Source organism: Lissotriton helveticus, chromosome 3_2 (genome assembly GCF_964261635.1).
Source record: "Lissotriton helveticus chromosome 3_2, aLisHel1.1, whole genome shotgun sequence".
Classification (NCBI taxonomy): Eukaryota; Metazoa; Chordata; class Amphibia; order Caudata; family Salamandridae; genus Lissotriton; species Lissotriton helveticus.
The window spans coordinates 131209467-131237172 of record NC_136062.1 but is presented as its reverse complement, the minus strand read 5'-3'; the positions used below and the strand labels follow the sequence as shown (position 1 = coordinate 131237172).

General features: G+C 43.5%; 1 protein-coding gene across 1 annotated transcript in view; it reads left to right on the top strand.

Moving 5' to 3' along the window:
* The window catches only part of ENTREP2 (endosomal transmembrane epsin interactor 2), an 830030-nt gene that overhangs the window by 478813 nt on the left and 323511 nt on the right, over positions 1–27706 (top strand). Inside the window, exon 5 of the mRNA XM_078684606.1 lies at positions 20607–20742. Within this exon, the coding sequence (XP_078540732.1) occupies positions 20607–20742 (136 nt within the window). The remainder of the gene's footprint in view (positions 1–20606; positions 20743–27706) is intronic.

Here is a 27706-nt window from a genome sequence, read left to right as displayed (position 1 = left end):
CACAGTGCCATTGTAAACTCCTCTTAGCAAGGAGGGAATAGTTCTTGGCAACTGCCGAACATGACAACCCTGTCCCATCAGAGATCAGAGAAACAGTACAGTACTTTTCGCTCAGTCAATCGTGCTCACTTTGTCTCGGATGGATGCACAGAATAAATGATGGGGACGTTTTCTATAAGCATTTATTGAACCAGCGTCATTCTAGTGTAAAATAGGTGTGCTGAAACAACCATAAGCACCAACAGAGTAAATGGATGGTAGATTTCTACCATAGTGCTTAAACAATGAGAATACGCAGGTATATAAAGAAATTACAATAATAATGCGTACTCCAACAAGCTGCCCTAACTAGATGTACCTAAGTGTACCTAGCATATATTTAGGTATAGAGCCAAGAATCCCCCTAGGATGAAGCCAACCCCATTACCTGATGTGAGAGAATGAAGGACTTTGTCTTGGTCTCAAGAGGACACCCCGCGAGGGATGTCACACCACTGCATGCTGGAGTGTCTGCATGCAGGAACCTCAGCATCTCACTTAATTGTGTCAGTATTAAAGTCTTTCTCCTTTGCCTGCCACAGGAAATGTATGGTGTATATATACACAAAAGGTACCCTCAGGGGTTCTACCTTGCTGTGCATGTCGGCCGAGGACGAAGGAGGCGATGACCCTCATGCGTAGTTTTTATGCAGAAGATGGTAAACGTGCTGTGATTCTGAGAATCCTCATGCATAATTAATGAGGCTAGTTTTCTGGGAAACCCACACAACGTTTTATGCACATCCTAACTAGGTAAAAGTTCAATACTAAAACCCGTTATATAGTATAACGGCAGGGAAATGTAGGTGAAAGGTTAGGTGACTACCCAGATCTATATTGGGGTACATTACAAAACATAACAAAACCAGCTTTGCTGTTTAAACCTTGCCTAAGGGGACTGCACTATCCAGAAGCCTTCATTGCACAATCCTGCCAAGAGGCAGCCAGACAATGATCCCTGACCCACCACCCACTCGAGGTCTGTTACAAGGGAGAAGCAACTCCGCAGCCCGGGACGCAGTGAATGTAGTTTTGTTGTTTAACCCTTACCTAAGGGGACTACACCATCCAGAAACTTTCACGGCATGCTCCCGCCATGAGGTGAACCCGAACTTCCCCCTCGAGTTCTATTTGAAGAGAGAGGCATCACAGGACGCATTTAAACCAACTTTGTTGTTTAAACCTTGCCTAAGTGGACAACACCATCCAGAAACGTTCACTGCATATTCCCACCAGGAGGTAGCAAGGTGGTGAACCTTAAAACCCCCCTCAAGGTCTATTTTGAGGGAGAGGCATTTCCCCAGCGCGGGGGATGCACTGAAACCAGCTTTGTTGTTTAAACCTTGTTTAAGGGGACTACACAACCCAGAAGCCTTAACTGCACGCTCCATCCAGGAGGCGGCCAGGCGATGAACCCTAATCCCCCCATCCCGTAGGGTCTATATCAGGAAAGAGGTATCTTTGCAGCACGGTACACTCTGAAACCAGCTTTATTGTTTAAAACTTGTTTAATGGGACCACACCATCTAGAAGCCTCTCCTGCACGCTCCCACCAGGAGGTGGACAGGCGGTGGACTCTGACACCCCTCAAGGTCTGTTTCTAGGGAGAAGAATTTCCGCAGTGCAAGACACGCCCGGGCCAACCTGGGATCCATTGGCACCCGTCGGAACCCGGAGGAGGCTGGGCTGAGCCACCCCTCTTGGTATGAAGATTCATCACTTGAATATATGTAGATTTTTATATAATTCTTTTTATTGATGACAAGTTACAGACTTCAGACATTTTACTTACAATAGCAATCAAGTGAGCACCATTTGTTAACTTTAACAATAGCCACATCACATTGCCTGATTACATCTCCCAATTATTACACACAGCAGAGCGTCTTGTTGGTCTACAATGGGTCATCCCCATATATCTGCCTCGGGGGTTCACATATGTCTCCCCTATAGTTATTCCACTTCTCCCAAATCTGCGTCCATTTACTTGGACACCCTCTATCCACGCTTGAATATTGAGCTTTGATTGAACTTCGATAAAAATTGGTAAGCCAAAAGCTACTGGCTAGCAGGACAAATGGACTGCGATACTTTTTGAGATTGAATCAGTGAAGGAGACATTAGGGGCTACAAGGAAATCTCTAACCTTACTCTACTCTACGGAGAAGAGTGTCCCCCGGGAGATTGATTATGGGGAATAAACTCCAAGCTGTTAATGTGGAAAGGAAGACATTGATGGTGCCACTAAATGATTTGTGTGACTATAATATTCTTAGTCCACCAAATGTTATTTCATCCCATTGACATCGATCTATGTTTACTAGTTTTGGGAATCAGAATTTGGATCTGGACATCTCATGTTCACCCCAAGCTGATTCATTGATAATACCTCCTGTGACGGATAATGGTGACTCCCCCCATTTAAAAATAAATGATCAGGATAATTCTGTCCTTTTGAGAAGGCCAAGGAATTAACCTCAAATCTAGTAAGGGGGTAGTGTCACCTGATATTTCAGTACTTTTGTGGAATGTTGCAGGAGTGCACAATAAATTATTTGAGAGCAGCTGTTAATTAATAGCGTGCACCATACTGTATGTCTTCAGGAAACTTAGTACCGATCTACAACACATGTAAATGGCTTTGTTTCAGTATTCTCACCTGCTATTCTAATTATTGTGGAGGTTTATTAAAGCTTATAAGTACCACCTTGCCAGCAAGTTTATCCATGGCATGGAAAAATTCACATTTCTTTCGAATTATTTGTCTTACTCTGTCTGAGGCACCATTGGTAATACTTATTAGTTTTTACCATAATAATGGTAATTGTAGTGACACTCAAATTATTGACTCCCTGATGCATGATTTAGAGATGTTCACCTTAGCATTAATGGAGGATTTTGTAATTATTTTGGGGAGATTTTAATCTTAGAGTTTGTTCCATTAATGATGATAATGCCTTTGGTACTTCTGGGAATGGCCATTCTAATCTTCTACACTTTACTCATAATCTGTGCAGTGGAAAGCTAAACAGGTTGCTAGGTGTGTACAATCTAATTTTTTGTCATGATCTGGTGCCGGTCGAAGTTGCTCAGCAGATGACATACACGGGTATAGGCAAGGGGTCACTAATTGATTTTATCATACTGTCTAAAACTTGGTCAAGTATGGTTTGCACCTTTCAAATCCAAAACTGTGTTTAAGTGATCATTTCTTAGTTTAAAGCTTCGACTAGATCAAGTTTCTTTTGCCAAGATGGTCTGCCCTAGAACCAGGGGGATCCAGTGGAAATGGAAGGATGTTGAGCCCAATGGGTTTTTGACCTATCTGGTGGATAGCTGCATGACCCAGTTTGATGCATGTTTAATGAGACTGCTGATCCTGAAGTAGTACTGTGGGCCTTTTTGAAATATGTTTTCAGGCCCAGGATCAATTAGTGGTATCAAACCATCGTAACCCACAGAACCAAATTAGGTGGCTTGACAAATCATATTCAAGAGCTCATGGAAATCTTTTAAAAGCTGTGAAAGCTTTGAAAGCTTCTGCCTATTAGGCATTGCTGGGCGACTGATAAAGCAACTCTGCTGTGTAGAAAAAATGAGGCATTGCAGCAGTTAGTACTCCTTCCAAAAAAGACATTATGCAATTGTGGAAGATAGTAAATGTTCCCATCTTTTCATCCATCCCTAGAGCTGGCACTGAGGTAACTATACCTGAACATGAGTGGGTTGCACATTTTAATAAGCTGTATGATTCCAATGGGCACGTTCCCAGTGAAGGAAGCACTCTAACAGAGGAAGGGAACCCATTTATATTAAAATATGTTACTATTTTCTTGGAGGATGTTATCTCTGCACTAAATAGATCTGAAAATCACAAAGCACTGGGCCTAGACAGAATTTCCGCTCATCTTTTTGAGAATAATTTGGCATTGTGGGTCCCAGCCCTTGTGAAGGTGCTGAGGAGCGTGATTAAAGATGCCCCCCTGTTAGAAATGGGATTTCTGGTTGGCTAGGGCATGTGCCTAAGCCAGGCAGAAACCACCACTCTAGTCAGGGCAAGGGAGTTACACACTGAAGATAACCCCGGCTACCCCCTTGGTAGCTTGGCACGAGCAGTCAGGCTTATCACAGAGGCAATGTGTAAAGCCTTTGCACAACACACACGGCAGCAACACTTTAGGCTCACCACAAAAGAAACTACACACAAAGTTATATAAAAAATAGCCTTTGTATTATCCAAAACACATTAGAATCATTATCACACATATACACTGTGCCAACTGGCACCAGGTCATGATTTACAGGGGATTATATATATGACAGGGCCAATCAGGCCACTGTCAGAACCATCACAAAGCGCAAGTAGTAAAAATAAAATAACCAGTAACTACTAGTAAGATATGGTACTTAGCACTGTATCCTATTAGCATTAGGCACCATCCTAAAATATCATAGCATAACATTAGGCATCAGCATAAGTACATTATGCAACTTCACATTAGGCATAAACACATTATGGATAAATCAGCAGTGCACCACAGTAACACTACCACCAGGTATATACATCACCTCAGGGCCTTGCGCCCTACCAATGTCACCAAAATGGCCGCAGGCCAACTAGCCTTCTGTAGGACTCTAATGCCCACTGTCCAAATGTCAGGGCTCTACGGTAGGGCCTTTCACTGGCCCTCTGGCTGCCAATGCAGGGAAGATACTGCGCAAGGTGGGTCGTGGGGCGCAACTCACCCCCTCCTTTTCATGAGAAGAAAAGGAAATGCCCCCGTTGCAGCTGCCCGCGGTCTCGCGGTGCAGCTGAGGAATTAGACTTGGGCACCACTGTGCCTGGGGAGCCCCACTCTGGGACTTTGAACACCAAATTGCCCCCATCGTTGCAGCTGCCCTCCAACGGACGGGTCAGCTTGAGAAACCACAGCTCTGGCACTAACTGGCCCCAACTCGAGTACTAGCAATGCCCTCAATGAAGCCCCTCCTCACCTGGCTCATCCGGTGCTGCTTAAAACACCACAAATGCGGGAGGAGCCCCTCTAACCAGAGCTCCGTTAGTGACCCTCCAGGGCACCGCAATGCTCAACTTGAGCCCCCCACTCACCGGGGCTTCTCTTGTGCCTCCTCGTTGACCAGGAAGGGCTACGACAACCTGCACATGGAGCCCTCGTGGCTCTGGACATATTCCTCCTCGGCAACGACCAACTGGAGAGACTCTGGTCAAGCTCCCCACAGCTCTCTGGCATCACACGGCGGCTGCAAGCCATCCTAAGGCTCCACCCTTGATCAGGCAGACTTGTCGGACTTCCAGCCTGTGCCTGGGCCTGCTGGCATTGGGAGCAAAATCTCCGCTTTCCCTCAACCGTCCTTGGCAGACACGCTGGGTGCCTCGCAGGCCACGGGAGCCCTCATCCAATAGCAGGTGGTACATAGGCCAGAGTTCCACGTCCTCTACTCGCGGCCCTCCTCCCAACAGTAGGCCCCACCCACAACCAGGCGTGGGCCTAGCCCGACCTCCGGCGGCCTCCCCCAAGACAGCGGGACCAGCCTCACGACCGGCAAGGATTACTGGGCAAATAAAACTTGTGGTGCTCTCCTCTTCCTCATGGAAGCCCCGCCTACATTTAGGCATCTTCTGCCTGACTTCCAGGTTTCATCGCAGCACTCCTTGCGAGCCCCCATCTCAGGCTCAGTAATTAACAGGCAAAAAGAGTGTACCAGTCATGCGTTCCTGGTTGGCAGCACAGCGCTGCTGGGCACAGCAGTGGCAGGGCGCTCCTCACGCTCCGGTCGGTGCCTCCAGCCCAGCCCTTACCATAGGCCTGAATTTGTAATCTGTACAGGGCAGCGCTGGCACACAGGGGTGCAGAACACAGGAGCAGTTCTCTCCTTTAGCCCCCAAAAGTCACACAGGTTGAATGCTGAGCCCAGGCAGGCCAGCCCATAGGGCCATCCAGCAGGGAGTCAGTGCCTCATGGTGGTTCCTCCTGGGGCCCAGCAGCAACAAGTTCCCTTCTCAATTAACACAAGGAAGCACACTCTTACATGGGGTCACAGCCCCAATATTTATACAGCACTTTCTTTGTCGGCCCTGGCACAGGGCTTGGGGAAATCCAGCTGCAACTAGTTCTGGGGGGTGTGGAGCACTTTGTTTACAGGATTCCTACCCTCCTCTGTCAGGTTGGGGCTCTGTCATCAGACACACCATAGGGGAGCAGAGTCAGCATTCACCTAAGCAGGCACAGACCTATTCAGGGTCAGGGGACTACTCCTCCCACTACTCCAAATGCAGACCTCTAATTTAGCTAAGCGCTGACTCACACTGCCCTCCCTGGAGCCAAACACACCTCACCAGCCCCTGTCACTCCAAAGCCAGACATGCAATACACATCGGTCAGGCAGACACATAGCTCACAGAAAGGCCAACTTCTAAAATTGGCATTTTTAAAATAGTGATAATAAATCTGCAGAAACCATTGCGCAGCATTTATTATTACCATTCCAAACATACCAGACTTGATCACGCTGCTCTTTTCATATCAGGAATTACCACTGAAACACTTATCAGGGAATCCCCAATGCATTCCTATGGAAGGGAAGCCTCACAGCAGTGAGAAACTAAAATGGCTGTTTGTCACTACCAGGATATGTCACACACTTAAGGTACATGTCCTACCTTTTACCTACAATGCACTTCTGTCTCAGTCCAGCACTGAACAATAAAGTCATTTTAACCATAGTTTTTTCATTGAATTTCTGGACTTTTTAAAATATACATTAAGGTCCTAGCACCCAACCTAACACATTTTCTATTATTTCTCAAATGTCTTTCTCATCCATGTCAGTAAAACGTCTGGCATACAGACTGATACATGTACTTTCAGCACTAGACACAATCTGCCAGTTGCCTCCCAATTGCAACAGAATTGATGTCGTCTTTACAACACTTGCAATATCTATGTAGCCTTTACCACACAGATGTCTTTACCACACATGCCTTTACCACACATGGTAAGTATATTTAAGTTATATATAATCTTACTGAAAAAAGCAAAGGTTAAATTGACATTATAGGTAGGTGAAAATGTTGGGTGAAAATGTTACATTGTCCTCAAAAAACGTCTGAAATTCACCAGGTCTCAGTTTGTTTCTCAGAGTTTTAATAATAATTAAATGAAGTAAACATAAATCACTCCCTCTGCCATCACAGTGTTGTCATCATTGATTGTATTGATGTTATCAATGATGTCACAGAACGTCACGAGTGATGTAATATGTGAGGTAAGAAGCAGTGTATGGCGATTTACACCAATAAAGCACAATTTCTGGATTTCTGCCAAAAATAGTGTAATTCCTCTCTGATGTTTTGACTGCAAGGAGAAAATGTGTTTTGGGACCCCCCTTTTTTCTCACCCTCTTTTTAGTGGATCACCCCGAATCACTGCAGGAAGGAGCCAAGGTGGATGAATCCTTTCTTAGGAAGGTTTTATGAAGCTTCACCAAACAGTGCTAACATTATCACCAAACCAAAAAATATATTTCCTATGGAATCCTGGCTCTAACTAACTTTTTCACGAGGCGTGAAAAAGCAGGCTTGCCCTGCGAAACGCGTCGAGCTTAGCTGTCCTAATAAAGACGCTTTCAATTCTAAAAGTGGCCTGGACAATCTTTTCTTCACCTGGAAAGTTAAGTGTTGGATATATATATATATATATATACATATATATATATATATATATATATATATATATATATATATATATATATATATATATATATATATATATATATATCATATATATGTATATTTACATATTCCCTCCTAGTGGCCCCCTCTCTTTGAAAAAATAAGGGCCTAAGCTCCCCAGGGCCCAGCCCTGTAGCGAACCCCCTCACCCACTGCAAACAGCTGAAGGTTGTATTCAGTTTGGGGTTATCTGCCTTTGGGAGGTTGGCCACAGGGCCTAGTCAAAGCCACCTTAAACCCTGTTTTAGAAAAATAACGTAATATGTCATTCAAAAAAAATTGGTAAAGACTTTATTGTAGAGGTTGTTTCCCCTAAAGTGAGGCATTATTACTCATGCCCCTACCATGCACAGTCTTGTCATCAATGATGTATTTGCAGAGGTTGTACTCATGTTATTAAATGGGTCAAAGATCATGTCACAGTGATGTAATATCTGAGGTACTTAGTAGAGCATGGTGAGGACGCAAGTTATAGTTACTCTAGACCACAATTTATAGCTACTACATATAACTATAACTGGTGAATTTCTGTGTTCTTTAGTTTAAAACATTATGTTGTTACTGAAATTTTCACATAACTATAATGGTACTTTACCTGTAGTTTTTTTTGGGTGAATTGATAAGGCTTTTGTTAATGTAGATTAGATGTTAACTATACCATCAATTTAACCTTTGTTATTTTCAGTGAATTTCTAAGGTTTTTAATGTAAAGCACTATGTTGTTATATTACGTAACACTATCCCCATGACACATACAGCAACAAGTCTCTGCTTCCAACCTCTCCCAGGCAGGTATTCCTACACAGCACACAGCTGGCCGGCAGCCAACCCCATACCACGTACGAGAGCTCGCAGGTCCTCAACGCACTGAGGTAGATTTATTTACTTAGTCACAACTTCAAAACATAAAAAGTGTGTTTATTGGCTTTATAAGGGGGTGAGCATATCAATATATATAAACAGATCTATCATCGCTCCCCAAAAACAGCAATATTTTTTATCTAATGGATATTTCAGTAATTTACACAATATAATATTTAATAAAATCGATTATTATAAGAATGTTTAATAACGTTTTAATTAAAAAAAATTCTCTTAACATACTTTTTGTTATTGCATTTTGGCCTAAAACATAGAAAAAGGAGTCCTATCCTCTCTTTCTCTCTTTTAACATTTTTCAGCACACAATTTCCAATCATAATATCAACCAAAAGAGCCTCTTGACCCAGGAGACTTAGGGGCTCATTAGGATGGTGGAGGGTCCGCCACCGCCATCCATGCGGTGGCGGTCCCTCCGCCATTGAGCAGCCATTTACCCACTGCCACATTACGATGGCGGGGGGGGAATCGATGCAGCAGCGTGGCAGTCGCAAAGACCGGCCGCCACAGGTCTCCAAGGCGGTCCTTTTCTAACAACCTTGCGGAACTAAACTATAGGCTAACATTGCTGCGGTGACTTGCAGGCACCACCATAGGGATTATGATATCCCTTTCTGCGGCAGGCAACCCGCCATGAAAAGAAAGGTGGAAACGGATTCCCCTTCATCCCCAGACCTCATACAAGTGCACTGGGGGCACCTACGGTTCCCCCTACATATCCTTGCACCATGTGGCAGGGACCGCATGGTGCCTGCCACGTAGTGCAGGGATATGCAAGTGCCTCGTATTTGCATTGTGGCAGGGATGCTGTACGCATCCCTGCCACAATGCAAAGTATGGGCAATGCGACCGCCACGGTGGTAGTCACATCGTTATCAGGGTTGCGGGACCGCCGCCTTACAAGCGGGCAATCCCTGTCCCCGACTCAAGTCCGCCCGCCATCGTAATGGGCCCCTTAGTTTTTTTAATGTTGCTTGAGTCAGCTGCACTGGCTGCAGGCCCTACCCCCTCAACATTAAAAACAAAACAGATTAGTGGTGCCCTGCCCCTTCTATGGACATCACCAAGCTAAAAAAACAGAAACGTTTAAACAGCCTTCGCAGGACTGTATGGTTTGCTCCTTCAAGTAGTAGTGAATTATATGTGAGTGGCTTCTGATGCTCAGTTATAACAACAATGTTGGTTATTTATATTTGTGATATCCCAATGCCCACCTGGGACACAGTTTTTTATAATTATTGGGGATGGGGGCATGCGGCCCCTCTCCCGAGCGTTTACAGGTCCCTGAGACCCAGGTCAGTGCGCAGTATATCCATTTAATAATGGGGATGGGAGCACATGACCCTCTCTCCCTGAGCCTCTAGGGGCCCCAGGTACCCTATCCCTGAAACCTTTTCTTTTAAGGGGAGGGGCACACAGCCCTCCTCCTAGAGCCTTTACTGCCCTGGGGCACCAGTGCCTACTTACCCAGGGTACGCACAACAAAAACGGAGGCATCCTGGGTGCAGCAGGAGCTGTCATTTTCCCAATCGGGTGGGTGCAGATATTTTTCACTGCTCTCTGCATGCTGGAGCAATCTGAGATTCTCCCGCTGGCAAGGAAATATTTTCCCGCGCTCATAATTGACTCATGGAGGTATTTATTTTATTTATTTATTTTTATTTAGAGAGTTTTATATAGCTCTGGCAGGACCCATGGGTATCAGAGCACTTTACATCATGTAAACAGGCAATAAGAAAACCGACAGACAAAACAAAAAAAACAGCCATTGTCCGGAGGGTTTAAAGGTGCAGAGTGTGGAGGAGATCCTTTAGTTTTCTCTTGAAGGTCATGAAGGAGGGGTTGGTTCTGAGATCTGCTAGTAGGGAGTTCCAGATTTTGGGGGCATTGCCCGAGATGGAGCGAGCCAGGGCTATTTATTTATGTCTCTTTGAGGGTATGAGAAGTAGGTTGTTGGTGCTCCTCAGGTTTCTTGCCTGGCCTGCCTTGGTGAGTTTGGCTGCCTGGTAACCTGGTTTACCAGTGTGAAGGACTTTTTGGGTGAGACAGGCAGTTTTGAAATGACAACGAGCTTCAAGGGAGCCACTTGAGTTCTTTCAGGGAGGGGAAGCTGTGATTGTGCTTTTTGGCTATGGGGAACATCCTTGTTGCTGCATTTAGAGTTGTTCTCATGGGGGCTAGGTGGGATTTTGCTGTGCCTGCGAGGATAGTGTTCCCGTAGTCCAGTCTGGACAGAACCAAGGATTTCGTTGCAGTTTTGAGATCATTAGGAGGGTGGAAGGGCTTGATTTTGTTAAGTAGTTTTAGTTTGTACAGGGCACTCCTTGCTGTAGTCTTAATGTGTGAGTTTATGTTCAGGTTAGGGTCCAGTATGATTTCCAGTGATTTTGGGGAGCTGGCCAGGGTTAGGTTGTGATTTAGGGAGTTGATAAGCTTTATCCATTCTGCATTCAGGTATGCTGCATGCTCCCTCCCCTGGGTCTGAAATCAGCTCCCCAAATATTCATATCCATTGTTCCCCAGAGGTCATATATATATTTTTTAAATGGCAGCCGCCATTTTGTTTTTTTCCCCCTGCGATTACACCAGACCCTCCCACAAAGGTTAGAGGGAGGATATCACTGCCCTGCCTCCATATATCTTTTTATTAAAACATTTTTAGGGCATGGGACAAAGTTCCCTAGTTCTACAGTAGCCACCCCAGAATTTTTGTTCATGTTGAAGCCAGCCAGCCAGAGTGCTTGCTCCCATGGGAGCCTATCACTCGCTGGAGCAAGTTGTCCCAAGGGAAAAAATGCCCCTCAGTTAATCAGAACACTATTTTATGAAGTTGAGCTTGGTGAGAGTCCCTCGAACCCAACCATCCAGATATACATATATTTTTGCACCTTAATTCCTCCTACACCACTGAATGGATTTACACCAAATCACAATTTTTTTTCCCGTACTTAGTTTAATAAAAAAATGAGTATGAAAAAAACAAAAAAAAACAAATAGCATTGGGTCTAGACAAAGATCTGGCTTCTTGCCAAATTTGGTGTAATCTCATTCAGCCGCTATGACTGTAGCACTTTTCAAATAACCCTATGGAAATTGCATGAGAATTTTGTGTTTTTGAAGCCCCACTTTTTCCCAATCCTCACTTGATAAATCAACCGAAGAAATTAACAAAAAAGGCACTGTTTTGGAAAGTTTTTTGAAGATTCGTCAAACGGCGCCAAAGTTATTAGCAAACCAAAAAAGGCATTTTGGATGAATACACAGACCTAACTATAACTAACCAGTGGCAACCGCCAATGGATAATACACACTAATTATATATACCAAACAATGAAAGTTTAAAGTGGCGTTAAAGTTAAGTTTGTTAATAAGATCTTAACTTAGATAAAAAAACAACTATTACCTCACATATTACATCACTCATAGCATGTTAAATGACATCATTGATGACATCACTAATGACATCAATGATAAACTTCTGGTCATATACAGCAGAGAGTTACCGAGTGCACACGTGTAGGTCGATATCATGGAACTAGCATACGCCCTGGAAACAAGTACAGTTTTGTATTGTAAAAGTTATATCATGTGCTATTTGCAAATTGCTAAAGTTTGGGGTGGAAGAAGTATTCCATGTGAAATAAGGAAATGGCAGAGCACATCTGATGTCAGTCTTAGAGGTATGTTTGAAACTAGCCTGCAAATTAAAACTTTCTACAATATCTGGGAGGAAGGCAAAAGCTGCTGTTAACAATACATTAACCACAAGTTGTCATATAGGCACATGACCATGGTATATAGTTGCAATGCAGCGGTATAGAGCAACTGTAACATGCTGCACATACTTCTTTCCAGAACTTCACAAAGTTTTTTAGGTATTTCAGATTACTGAATAATGCAGACTGCAGGGGTATCCCACTTAGAGGTTGTATGCCATTATGCCTATCCAGGAATATGTGTAATGTATTAAACCATTACGCGTTTTCCATAGGGCCTGACAGAAGGGGTTTTTACATTGGCAACTGTGTACCTATCAACCTCTTAAAGCTGAGGGTCATGTGAAGTCTTTAGGAAATGAATGCCATTAGGGTAAATTGAAAATTGTCCTTAGGTGTAGCGTACTGATTTAATACGCACCACAATAATTGTATGATGTCATCAGTGATGTCTACAATGATGTCATTTGAGATGTCATCAATGGTGCCATCAGTGATGTCATCAATGATTTCATTTAACATGTCATTATTGATGTAAATTCTGAGGTTGGTGCACAAGTTATTGTCAGCTCAGAAACTCTAACTGGTGGGTTTCTGGGGTGGTCTTTCTATGCTAATCTTTACCTTATTTCAACACCTAGTGGCAATATAATTTGGTGTTGAAGTACGATAAGAAAGTATGTTTAAAAACAGACAAACTACTGAAATTTGCCAGTTATAGTTTAGTGAGCTATCTATAGGGTATACTTAATTTGAGAGCATCAGCATGGCAGCTTCTGGCATGAAGTACATGGGATATGCTATTACCTGCTGTGGAATTTCTAAATATAAATGTAATTAACTTGTGACCCCTTATCTTTACTCTTAAGTCCAATATGTCCATACTCTATTGGCTATAGTTTGCTATAAATATTACATTCAACTTATTTTCATTAAAAGTACAATGAATGCTTTCAAATCCTTTATATTGTCATATCATAAAACAAGGTTGTCTATATAGCTTCACCATAGAGTGACCTTTGGTAAATAGTCTTACTATTTAGTTTTTTTATGAGAGTTTTTCTTCCATGAGCCCAACAAGTTCACATAGCTAGGGCTGAAGGTGGGGGAGGGGTTGTAATAGCATCCAGCATACCGTGTAGTGATCAGTAGACGCAAACAGACCTTTTTACCTATGTCACCGGAGTGAGGCCTACATGCTCTGTGCTTAACTCACCCTTGGGCTACACCAGATTAGCAGGTAGTGCTGTGCAATTCATGTGTTATAGGCATATGCTGGGTGTATGTGTGCCTGTGAATGGTACAATACATGGAAGATACTGTGCAGTGCATGTGCGCTATATGCATGTGCTGGGTTTATTTGTACCTGTAAATGTTGCAATTCACAGAAGATTCTATGTTCCCTTTTGAAAGACCCAGAGCTGACTGGATTAGCATTAGGTAGAGGAATCCCCCAAGACAGATTTGTGGATCATTGCTGTTAGGAATGGGACTTCTGGATTGGTGAGTTATGCACCCAGGCCAGGCAGTAACGACCACTCTAGTCAGGGTAAGGTAGATAGATATAAACTAAAAGATAACCTTCAGGCTTAATTAAAGAGGCAATGTGTAAAGTATGTGTGCTACACACACACAGTAACACAATGAATACACCCCAAAAAGACTCCACACAGATTTAGAAAAACAGATTATTGTTTTCTGAACTAAACATCCAATGTACAGAATTTGAGGTATTGCATTTTAAAGAAATAATTGCAGTATAGCTCTTAGAAGCAAGTAGCACTAAAACGATTACTTTAGGGCGCACTGGACTGGGACAAAGTCAAAGTTCACGTTGACTTCGTGAAAGTGTAGGCCGGTTACAGGACCCCCGCAGACCCCGGTGAACAAAATATCTTTTCTGGTCTCAAGCTCCTCTCCATGCAGTGAAGGCAATGCATTGGTTCTAGTTCATGCAGGTGGGTCAATGCGTCACAGTCGAGCCCGCGGCCTGGTCCTCGGATCGGCTTGGGTCATTGTCAAACCTAGGAGTCAGGTTGATGTGTCAAAGTTGAGCCTCGCAGTCAGGACCTTGGATTGGCACACCATTATCGTCAAACGTTGCAGTCAGGTCCTGTGTTCTCATCCAGCCACACAGGGATGTCTCCAAATAAGCACTGCATCGGCGTCGAAGGTCACTGCGTCAGTTCCTATAGATGCAGTGGTGACAATGCATCAATTCTGTAGCATAAACTGCTGCAGAATCCACTACTGGTGCCTAGAACTTGGAGAGGGCAACTCGGGTAAGGGTAGGAATCACAGATGGCAGAGTCAAGCTGCACCAGCAGAATTGTAGGAAGTCAGTTGTATCCCTCAGACTTCAGAAAACAGAAGGCAAGCCGGCAAGCCCTTGAAGATCATTTAGAGGGAAGTCAGAGTCCAGCTCTCCTTTAGCAGAGTCAGGGAGCAGCAGGGCAACACGCAGAAAAGCAGTCCTTCCTGAAAATCAGTCCACTTGAGTTATTTAAGCAGCACAGCAGTTGTGCTGGCAGAGGTTCAATTCAAGAGGTGTCTGATTTCAGAGGGTCAGAAACCCAGTACCTATACCTAAAAGTGACTTTGGTGTAGGGTGTGACTTCAAAGCATGCTCTCTGAAGTGCACAAGGATCCCTTTTAACCCAGTCCTGCCTGTCAGGCTGTCTGTGAGGGCTAAACCAGTGCTCAGCCCAGGAAGACTCACCAGAATGTGGATGAATGCAGATGAATGCTCAGACTTCAGATGACACTCACCTTCCTGCATTTGTGGTTGTCTGGAGGGAATGAACAAAGTGTAGCTGTCACCCAGCCCAGATGTGTATTGGAGACAGTCTGTCAGGCACATAGAACAGTATTTGCTGAGAAATGTTGACTTTCTGAAAGTGGCATTCCTAAAAAAAGTCATGTTGAATTCAACTTTACCAGTAAAAAGGATTTATCATCACCATTCCAAAGATATGAAACATCTCTGATCAGGAATTAAAGCTTATACATTTATAAGGAAATCCCAATGCTGGCCTGTGAGAGGATTAGGCCTCATAGTAGTGGAAAACAAAATAGGCTGTTTGTCACTACCAGGGCATGCAAAACATAAACGTACATGTCCTACCTTGTACCTACCTAGCACCCTGCTCTCTGAGTTATTTAGGGCCTAGCTTAGGGGTGACATATATGTAAAACATGCATTTGCAATGCAGTAGGTCTCGCCTTTGGAATTTTATATGTACTTAGCTGTGCAGCACATTAGCCTGGGTGCTGAAACATCCACTCTTCTTTAACATGGAGGGAAAGTAAGCACCAAACTGGGTGTCACACAAGGTATGGGAACACATGGAGAGAAATATTGCCTTTCCTCGGGAAATGGTATAGTCCAAAGCTCTGTTTTAATATAAAATCAGGACTTTCGTGTTCATATCACTGAACATACAAGATTTGAAAAAAATATTATTGCCTACATGCTCGTGGAAGACAATTTCTATGGACTGGAATCTAGAGAATGCTAAAGTGATTCTGGTATTTTACAGACCTCTTCTGGTTGTTTTCTATTAAGAAAGTTAAATAGAGGCAGATGCCTGAAAAATAAAAATAAGAAAGTCCCTCAGCAGAAAGCAATTGTGCTATTTTACTGACCCCTGCTGGTCATTTTCTATCAAGACAGTTGAATAGATGCAGTTGAACAGAAAAAGAGTCCCTAAGCGGAAGCAGACAAGTCCTAGGCCTGAGCTCCAGAGCCCACAAAGTGCATACACATATAAGTATATAATAAAGTATTTATTTATTTATTTATTTATTTAAGTGCTTATATAGCGCAGGAATTCAACCCCCGAAGGGGTATCTCCGCGCTTTTGTTCTAACCAAAGCCATATCCAGAGAAAAGATCATCAGGCAGTGAAGGATGTCTACATGGTCAGGAACAGGTGGGTCTTTAAACACTTCCTAAAGGCAGCTAAATTGAGATTTTGCCTAAGGGTAAGGGGCAGGGAGTTCCAGAGAGTGGGGCCTCGATACTTTCCTTCTTGATCCGTGGTACTTGGAGCAAGGATTGGGTCTGAGAGCGCAAAGAGCGACCCGGCTCATAGGGTCTGAAAATTTCAGATAGGTACTTGGGGCCAGCGCCCGACAGGCATTTATGGATTATACAGCATATCTTGAACTTCACCCTCTGGCGAATGGGCAGCCAATGAAGTTTATTCAATAAAGGACGTGAGGGGGTTCTGGGTGGATCATTCAAGATTAGTCTGGCCGCTGTATTTTGTGCTACCTGTAGTCTGCTTAGTGGTTCCTCATTAGTAGAGATAAGCAGCCCATTACAGTAATCCAGTCTACTGATTACCAGTGCCTGGACTAACGTTTTCCTATGACAGTCCGCTAAATACGGGAAAACCCTTCTCAGAAGTCCAATGACCACAAAGCAGGATCCAGTCACCTGATTAACCTGATTTTTAAATGTCAGGGACTGGTCAAGTCGAACCCCCAGGTTTTTTACTACCTCTTTGGGGATGGGGACAGGGCCTAGTTCGGGGGGCCACCCCTCAGGAGACCATAAGAGCGGGGCCTCTCCAAAGAGCATGACCTCCGTCTTACCTATGTTGCATTGTAGGCAGTTAGAGGTCATCCAATGGGATATAGCTCTCATCCCAGCAGCAAAGGTATTTTTAACTGCTGGCGTTAGTGTCTGAAAAGGAAATAGCAGCTGAGTATCATCTGCATATGATATTGGTGTGAACCCATATTCTCTCACTATTTCAGCCAAAGGGGCCACATATAAATTGAACAATGTGGGGCTTACGCATGAGCCCTGTGGAACCCCCTTGGTGAGCTCCCTAGAGATGGAAAGATGGGAGCCCAAGCGAACACTTTGTGAACGGCCAGTGATGAAACTTTCTAGCCAAGCTAACACAGTTCCGCCTATCCCTACCCTCTTCAGACGACTGATAAGAATATCATGAGACACCGTGTCGAAGGCAGCAGACAAATCCAACAGCACCAAAATCATAGATCCTCCTCTATCCTGTGACATCCGGATGGTATCAGTCACGGAGAGGAGAGCTGATTCGGTGCTGTGGTTTGGTCTGAACCCAGATTGAGAAGGGTCCAGACCATCTGCTGCCTCGATGTATTTAGACAGGTGGTTGTTAACATGTTTCTCAGTCATCTTACTCAGATGGGGTAGGAGGGAGATCGGCCGGAGGTTTTTCAGATTGGACCATGGCATTGTAGCATTTTTACGAATAGGGTTCACGATCGCCTTTTTCCAGACACTGGGCACTTGTCCTTCCTTGAGGGAGAGATTAATTAGTGTACAGAAGCTTTGAGCAAGCAGGATCCCTAAAGAAACTATCATCTTTACGGGCAGGAGATCATCTGGAGATCCTGATTTAATAGTATTACACAGAGCTGTGATCTCAGGCAGGCTGATTTCCGGAATGATTGTAAAACCACTGCTTTCACACTCTAGTTTCCTGGGGGAGGGGAGGTCAGCATCATTTGTACAATTTGAAGTTTGTATTATTTTATGATAAATAGATTCAATTTTATTTTCGAAGAATGCGGAGATATCATCACATAAAATTTGTGTGAACTCATCAGGGCTTTCGCAGGCCACAGGTTTTACAAATGATTGGAGAATTTTGTAAAGTTCTCTGGGTGAATTTCCTGCATCTGTTAGTTGTGAGGCAAGACTATTTTTTCTAGCCAGTTTTATATTTTTGTGATATTTAGCTAGGGCCTCCACATACATCTTCTTACTGCTGGGTGTATGCGTCTTTCTCCAGACTTTCTCCAATTTTCTGCATCTCTGTTTCTCTACCCTCAGTTCTTCTGAATACCAGGTTTCTTGCATATCTTTGGGATACTGTTTGTACAGTTTCAGGGGAGCAAGCGAGTCTACAGCCTCTAAGAGAGCTTTATTAAACTTTGTAATGCCACTCTCGACATTGTCGTTCTCAGAAATGGATGGTTCTTTCCAGACCTTCTGAAATCATTCGAACGTTATATTACACCATTTCCTACACCATATGGCAGGGAGTGGCTTTCGTTGTAGCAAATGAAGGCCTAATAGGGTGAATTCTACCACATAGTGGTCGGACCAGATGACAGGGGTTGGCGGGATACATTTTATTTTAGAACAGTTTGTTAAAATAAGGTCTAAGGTATGTCCACCCAAATGTGTTGGGCCACTGTTTTGAATTTTCAATCCCAATAGCCCTAGATCAGAGAGCAGAGTGATTGTGTCAGGGTGATTGGGTAGGTCAGTGTGAATGTTAAAATCTCCAAGGAGGATAAATTCCTCCTTGGCTTTAAAATAAGGAGGTAAAAGCTCCATGAGTGTGAGTGAAAAACCTGAGCAGGGTCCAGGTGGTCGGTAGACCAGTGCTCCCTTCCAATGTGTTTTGGAGGAGGAGCGGATCCTAAAAATCATAATCTCCGTTTGAGCGCAGAATCTTTGCTCAAGCAGAGAGACTTTCAGGCCTTCTTTATATATCACTGCAATTCCTCCACCTATTTTTGTCGGGCGATCAAAATTAAGCATCTTGTATCCAGCCGGAATCCCCAGCATAATAGCTGGCACTGTGTGTGGTTTTAGCCAGGTCTCCGTAAGGAAACATATGTCAGGTGTGGCTGTATAAATAAGATCCCATAATTCCTGAGAATGTTTGGGCAAGGAACGTATATTTAATAGAAAGCTTTTCAGCCCATTTAACCTGATGTCAGAGGGGTTTTCCTCAGTGTTAATGCTGATAGGGGGATTTATAGAAGATGTCAGGCAATGTGGCTCAGCAGAAGCAGAGGTAAGGGAGATGATATAATTGCTGTCAATCGAGTAAGTAAGAGATGCTTGAAAGCCACAATTAATACACGATACAGGGCCTTCGAGACACGGCCAGTTATGACAATTACAATCAGCGACTGTGACTGGTTTCAGGCTGCGCAATACCTGAGGCGAGTAAGAGAGTTTAATAGTATATTAAATTAGTAATTAGTATATACACGAGGTCTTGAATGCTTGACCTAAAAAGGGGAGTTTGAGGGTTGGCAGGTAGTTTTAAATGCCAAGTCGAAGTGGCAGTACATTGCACACACAAGCACTGCAGTGGCATGCCGGAGACAAGTTTTAAAAGGCTACTTCTGTGTGTGGCACAATTAGTGCTGCAGGCCCACTAGTAGTATTTGAAGTACAGGCTCTGTACATCAAGTATGCCAAATAGGTGTCAATCAATTATTCCATGTTTAGAGGAGAGAGCACATGCACTTTAGCACCATTTTCCACCAACTGCCTTCCTGTGAGCTAGGTGGGACACAATAGTAGAAGAGAAAGCCATGCTCTTCGGTATACTTCAAATAGTGCTCTTTGATTTAGAGAAAGGTCACCGAAGAGGGGCCTGGGCACATCTCCGGAAGTAGTTGGGGCTGATAAGAGAATCATAAACAGTAGTGCTCATGCACAGGGGTAGCCTATTGATACATATATCACTGTGGCTAACATAAAGGGGTTAACCTCTAGTCACTCACATGGTCTGTGCTGTGGGGCTATCAGACTTGGAGTCACTCCAGCTGTGACAGACTGCTTTTTGGCAGACGGGCAGAGGAGAGGGCACTTCAAGGAAACACAGCCTCAGAATAAACCTCAAAGACTGTACCCAAAATTACATTTTGTGTCTGGAAATGGAGTATAAAAAGTGGAACATGAGGCTTCAAAATTATCGACTGTTGAGGCGTGTAACCTCTGCAAGACTTCTGCCTGGACCAGGGCTGAAGGCGAAGGCCTGCCAGCCTCCCATCTGGATGAGGGGACTTCATTCATACAGTTTAAGACCAACTGGTGGACTTTCTAGGCTGATGGTTGATATCCAGGAGAGGGGCCCCAGCGACACAGGTATCTGAGACAGACTTGGAGCCAAAATAGCAAACAGCTGCTGATGTTGTCGTTGATTGCTTTGCGTACCCATGACCCCCGACTGTTTGTATGATTATAGAATTTTGAAATTTTCTTGTGCAAGATGTTAAAATTTGCTTATAAAATATATGTTTGCAAAGTTACTTGAGTAAACACCATGTATGTCTATATGTCTAGGATGATCAGTGAAGCCTACTTAAGTGTGAGTCAACATATTTAAAATAAAAGATTTGGGGACTGGAAGAAACCATTGTCAATTGTTTTAATGCAAGATTTACCAGTAATTACATGTACTTCTCTTCTTTAGGGGACTTCATTTGGACTTTCTGCATTCGCCATTCAGCGCTTTATACGAGGTGGCCATCAACAGCCCGGGAATGATCTATCCATCAGAGCTCCCGCCACCTTATGAGGCTGTGGTTGCACAGGCACCTGTGAGCCAGGTACAATATTTTAACATCTATAAAGAGATTGAGACTAAAAGTGACCGAAGGTAATATAAAATACAAAATGCCCGAGAAAATGGTTTTGTAGTTGTGGTCATAGATTTCCCAAAAGCTTTCTAGACTTTACCCAATTATGTATTCACTCCCATGCCTGTAGCACTATTAACACTCTCAGAAATATACTTGAGCTTTTTGTTTGTGAGTTCAGATTTACTTTTCTAAACATGAAGTGATATTAACTGATCTAACAATGGGATCTAGACCAGAACATCCATTGTTTGTGAAATTTCAGGCCATCATGTGCATCAATTTAATCGAAAATCGTGCTGTGAGTTCTTACTGGATCTGACTGTTCATAAATGTAAAGTGTGATCAGTTTGTTGGACAACTACTGCATGAAGGCATTTTTTATTATCAGAGCTAGAAACAAAACATTCTTAGATGTGTCTATTGAAAAGGCAATACAACAAAGTTATCTAAAAGCAAAAATATATTTTGGTTTATAAAAGCACACATTGCTATTGTAGTCCTGCCACTGAAGTAAACTACTTTTTGTGTGAATGTTCACCTTGTGAAAAGGACAGGATGCAGTCAGAAACAGTGAAATTAGCCAGTGGCTGACCTATAATCCCATGCGCCATTCTTTAGTGGACAAAAGACAAGCGTGAAGACCACAATACCATCAGTGGATGGTTGGCTGAAAGTGCTTGGATTAAGTACAGTATGCATATTATGATAATAAAATCACTATGTCTTGGCTAATGGCAGATCATTAATAAGGACTATGTGATTCTCTTTAACAAAACCTAATGGGAATATTATAACCTTGATGGACAGCCCATCTAGATAATGACAAATAATGAAAAACCCATGAAGGCCAGTGGCTCAGGGGGCTGACTCTCTCTCTGTATTTACTGTTTCTTTTTTGAACGATTGAAAACTTTAGATGTTTGTAGGCAGACCTAAAAATATCTGATGCCTTTCTCTTCTAGGAGGCTATTCCTTTTCGTTCTTGGCCTTTTTTTACCACAGTCACTCTAAAAAGTTAGTCCATTATTCGCTTTTGTATTGTGTGTCATTATTCTAGTCATAAAATGTCTGGGTATATTTTACATTATAAATACCATCTCCTGTACAGCACTGCTTCTCTCACGGTATAGCTGTCAATTGAACGTGTGCTTTGTAATGAGTGATAGAAAAAGTTTTTTATCATAATAATCATAACAACTGTATTACTGGAAATGTGTTCTTTCTTGCACTATGCATTCCTGACTTGGTTATATTCATCTCCCTTTTCTCTCAACAAAAGACTGCTGTTTACTGCCACTCTTTTGGGTAGAGCCTTGCAAGCTTCCGGCTCCTTTGAGTCCCCTCCATGCTTTAATACCCTCCAGTATGTTGCAGAAGGGCATGTGTATGTTGTATGTTGCATTGGTGTCTGCCTGCCGCCCAAACTACTTGCAATGCACATGCTGCCCGTCAGCGTCATCACAGAAGTTGGTGATTTTTCCATGAAAACCATGTTTAGGGGTTACTGAAATCCAGACCCCTACGGCATCAGTGCTCAACCAATGTGTTCCCCCAAAAAACCTGTCTTACTTTGAACATCCTTCTTGCTTGCTGCCAGTGTCTGGGCAGTTCCTTTTAATGGAAGAAGGGGGTGTCTGGCGTGCTGTCCGGTGCTTCAGAGAGGGTCTGCCGGGTGAGACCCATCTGAGGAGATACCGTCCCCGTGCAGGACAAAGGATATTTGGTTGTTGTCTGCGCCCCATCCGGACAGCTTATCAGACCCCTGTGCTTAGTTTTTATGGAAACATTAGTCTAATCTTCTACAAACATTTGGAAGTCACTATTTCTCTTTGACATCCTTGCCACTCTTTGCTTATATAACTGGCTTCAGCTTTGACTTTTCTTCCTGCTCCTGGACTCCACATTTGTATTCTCTATCCTGAAGTACAGCATGTAAACAGGAATGTTGGATTATAGTGGAGTGGAATCGTAATCGCAGTCACGACACCACAGCACCGAGACAGCCCTCATCGCCGCCACAGACGACATCAGGCGCCAACTAGACAACGGCGAAACATCAGTCCTCATCCTACTGGACCTGTCAGCCACCTTCGACACGGTCTGCCATCGCACTCTAAAGACACGTCTCCTAGAAGCCAGAATCCAAGAGAAGGCCCTTGACTGGACCACGTCCTTCCTCTCCGACAGAACCCAGAGCGTCCGCCTCCCACCCTTCCGATCCGAAGCCCCAGACATCATCTGCGGCGTCCCCCAGGGCTCATCTCTCAGCCCGACGCTGTTCAATGTCTACATGGCCCCCCTCGTACAAGTGGCCTGCCATCACAACCTCAACATCATCTCCAACACTGACGACACCCAGCTCATCCTCTCTCTCACCATGGACCCATACATCGCCAAATCCAACCTCCACGAGGGAATGAAGGCCGTCGCCGACTGGATGAGGAGCAGCCGTCTGAAGCTGAGCTTGGACAAGACGGAGGTCCTCATCCTCGGACCCACCCCCTCAGCCTGGGATGACTCCTGGTGGCCGACCACACTGGGAACAGCACCAACACCCACTGACCATGCACTCAACCTAGGATTCATCTTCGACTCCTCCCTCTCCATGTCTAAGCAGGTCAACACCGTCTCCTCCTCCTGCTACAACACCCTCCGCATGCTCCGCAGGATCTACAAGTGGATCCCGACCGAAACAAGAAGAACGGTGACACAGGCCCTCGTCAGCACAAGACTGGACTACGGCAACGCACTCTACGCAAGAATCCCAGCCAAACACCTACGACGACTACAACGCATCCAAAACGCCTCCGCCCAACTGATCGTCAACGTCCCCCACCGCAGCCACATCACCCCCCACCTGAGAGACCTACACTGGCTCCCCGTCGACAAGAGGATCACTTTCAAGCTCCTCACCCACGCACACAAAGCACTCACAACGCCGGACCAGCCTACCTGAACAGCCAACTCAGCATCTACACCCCCACCCGCCAGTCTGCTCCGCCAGCCTCGCCCTCGCCGCTGTCCACCGCATCCATCGAATGACCTCCGGCGGCAGATCCTTCTCCTACCTCGCCGCCAAGACCTGGAACACCCTCCCTACCCACATACGGCAGACCCAAGACCTACTCGCCTTCAGAAGACTCCTCAAGACCTGGCTCTTCGAGCAGTAGCAGCACCTCCCTCCCCTTCCCCATAGGGCCTTGAGACCCTCACGGGTAAGTAGCGCGCTTTACAAGTACTCTGATTGATTGATTGATGAGCCTCATAAATTACACTTTTTGTTATTTATCCACCTCTACTCTATTCTGTGTTTGTTTTTAGCTCATGGGACAGCACCCTCTAACTTACTGCTATGAACATGTTGCAGAGCTGTCACAAGAACATGAAATATGACAGGAAAGGTGAACGGCGGCATTTATTCACCTAGCCAGGAAACCCTCTGGAAATGTCCTTTCTGACCAAAATACCTACTGACGATATTTATTTTTTAACGCTAGATGTCGTCCCCCACCCCTCTCTTTTGAGACCTAATCCTTTTGATGCGTTCCTTCTCTATAAACCCCTCCTTAAGTGAGCAGAAGGTCAATTTCAATAATTAAGCCGAGGTTAGGTTCTTTTACCCATCATTTTAATGAATAGAACCAGTAACTTACTCTCACTATATATAAGTTTGCTGTCTCACTTGAACTGCTCAAAATTCTTCTCATGTGCTGTTTTGTCCGCAAAATATTTATTCCGAATACAAATGTACTTCAAAAAATAAGATACCTGCTTGCAAAAAACTTGTATTGATAAGGGCAATCGTTATGGATAATGTGTAACTGAAGAAGAGACCGCTGATTACTTTATGGTGTATTTGATTACAGAATGACATTACCCTTGACAAATATACCATGAATTTAATTCGATGGGAAGAATACTTCGATTGCCTTATTATTTAGTTGACCATAAAACAATATAAATATGACTGCTTCACCATTTCTGGACCGTGCATTAGATTATGAAAGCAAATTTCGGTGATTACTTTGTCCTGCATCAGATTTCAGAAGAAAGGGTCTGATGTGTGTTCAACTTCAAGCAGATCACAAATACCGTGTGTAAATTGCGCATTGACTTCTTGAGAACTGCCTGTCATTTTGTGATGCAACCTATGTCCTAATAAGTTATACCACAAAATTCCCATTTACGGATGGTTGTAAAACAATTTGTCTATTAAATATTAGGCAAGAGAAATATTGTGACGCCCTACAATTGGTTGTAAACACAGGGATGGTGGACTGCAATGGACAATAGACTTCCATTCCTGCACTCACATTCTCAGATAATTCTTTTTTTTCTTTCAAATAAAAAGCAGACCATGTCTTTTGAAGGGATAGATGGCACTTAAAAAAACAGTTTTCACGTTAGGAAGACATCAGAGGGAGCGAGCATTCGTCCTGCTCCCTGAGGCTACTCAATGCAATTAACAAGGGAAAGTTGGCCTATAAGGACAGGTATCACTTTACGAATCAAATAGCACACTAGTTTAGATGTCAATGGTTTCAAACTGCTACTGTTGTCACAAACCGTTAATATGTGACATTGAAAATCACAGTTCTGGAGAGATTCCAGTGATTCAGAATTAGTTAAATAATCCACTTTGCAAGTCAGAAACTGTTTGACTCAAAAAGTGTTTTTGTATTTTGCAGTTGCTAAGAAACTTCAAATGGTTCAAAATGCAGCTGCGAGATTGATTAGACGGGTTCCATTTCGGCATCATATCTCTCCACACATCAAGGAACTACATTGGTTGCCGGTTGCCAAAAGAATCAAATTTAAGGTCTTAACCGTGGCTTTTCGGCCAATCCATGGAATTTGCCCCAGCTAGCTGAAACTACGACTAGGCCGTTACAAGCAGACTCGCTCTCTAAGGTCGCATTCTCAGAACCTGCTCTGCACCCCACGCGTTAGGAAAGCTTGGTTGGGTGGCAGATCTTTCACGCTCGTGGTAACCATGCTATGGAACTCCCTGCCTAATGTTTTGCGCCAGATTGTCTCTGAACCACAATTCAGGAAAGCAGCTCAAACATGGCTTTTGGCCTAGATTAACTTTCGTGGAGCCTCAGTTCTTCCGTGATCCTTGTGTGCCACCTGTTTCTATAGCACTGGGACACCTCTAGGGGAGGTAGCTGTTCGCGCTCTACAAATGGCTGTATTAATATTATATAAAAAACCCACAGACAAGAACAGTGCCCTGCAATATCAGCCTTTCTACATAAAAAAGCCAATAGGACAATCTCCCGAATGGGCAATTTTTATGAATTATATGTGCCATGCAAATGCACTTTTTGAAAAATGAAAAATAAAAAAAGATTCCCCAAAAAACTTCCTTAAAATGGCATGGTTCTCTGCTTGCATCCACCAATTGCCCAAAGCCCCAACCACTTAAAAAAATTATCAACAAAAATTAGCGCATTTTAAACAAGAAAAATCATAGTTTGCACTTAAAAAAATTGTTGTCTTGGAAATCATTTGGTACAAACTCATCTACTCTCAGAATTTTCATCAAAAAGGACCTTGAGAAAACATTGGATATTTAGCACCATTACAAGGACCACACAAATGTGTTACTTGTTTTGTCTCTTATCAAACAATTGAAGGGACTACTTTTCATCTGAATGCATTAAAATGGACTGGTGTAAATTGTAAAGCAAAGAAAGTGGTCTACAGATTCTTATGCCCTTATGAGAGGCCATATAATGGAAAAACCAACCAAGAAATATGTCAGCTGATACTTCATATACAAGTCCAGCATTAGATGCCAAAATCTAACAGCCCCACTTGTCAATCACTTTACAGTATATGGGCATGGAACAAGCACTTTAAATGGACTGTGTAAGAGGTAATCACTTCTAATCGTAGGTATGCCATAAGAAGGAACTCTACTCCTTCTACTAAGGAAAGAAGCAAGCCTTGTTCTGTAGTTCAGCACAGTTGTCACTGGACGGAATGACATCTCAGAACTTCAAAATATATATGATCAGTAATGCATACAGTAAGTGATTGGGCAGGCGCGGAATATGCTAGAAGCAGTAAGACCTGCCTGTGTACCATATAATATATAACATCATCTGTGTGCACATTGAGTGAATTGTAATATGTTAACATGGTGTAAGCATATGGAGAAGCCTAGCTACTTGGATCGGAAGGATGGTACTACAATTTGAATCATTCCTGTGTACTACATCATCATTTGAGACATACACTATAAACTGCTCTTGTATCAGTATAACAATTAAAAACCCAGTTTCTGTATATATGAAATAGGACCAACATGGTGGCAATATAAAACTGCCTGAGCACCTCAATCAAGTCATCATGTCTTACATACATGGATGCTAACCTCTGTAAAAGAAAAGGACTGATAAGATGCCAGATCATATATGAATCAGTGAAGACATAGCATTCTACAGCTGCAGACCAATAGGCAAATTGATTTCGGAGCCTTAGAGGACAAAGGTAAAAGGTCTGTCATGTAAACTGATCAGTGCTCTTTCTATATGCACTCACTATTCACTCATCCTATCAATGTCAACAGCAACAGTTCGACCATTAAATGTCATCCGCATTGGGGCTAGCCATTCCTGTAATCACCATGAGATCCTTGAACCCATCTGAAAAACTTCAAAGCCAACATATACTAAGACAGCTTCCCACTCCAGACCAGCCACTCTTTCAAATGATCAAGTACTTATGAGATCAGGTGGTCTCTCATCCCCCTTTTTTATGATGTGCCATCTCACTAATTACTCAAAACTCCTCTAATTTTCTATAACAGGCATTACAAACATGCAAGGAGGTATATTGTTTTTTCTTTTGCACTATTCCCATGAGTGTTTAGCCATTCCCGTTTCTAATAGAAATATCCCCATCCTTATTTTATGTCAAATAT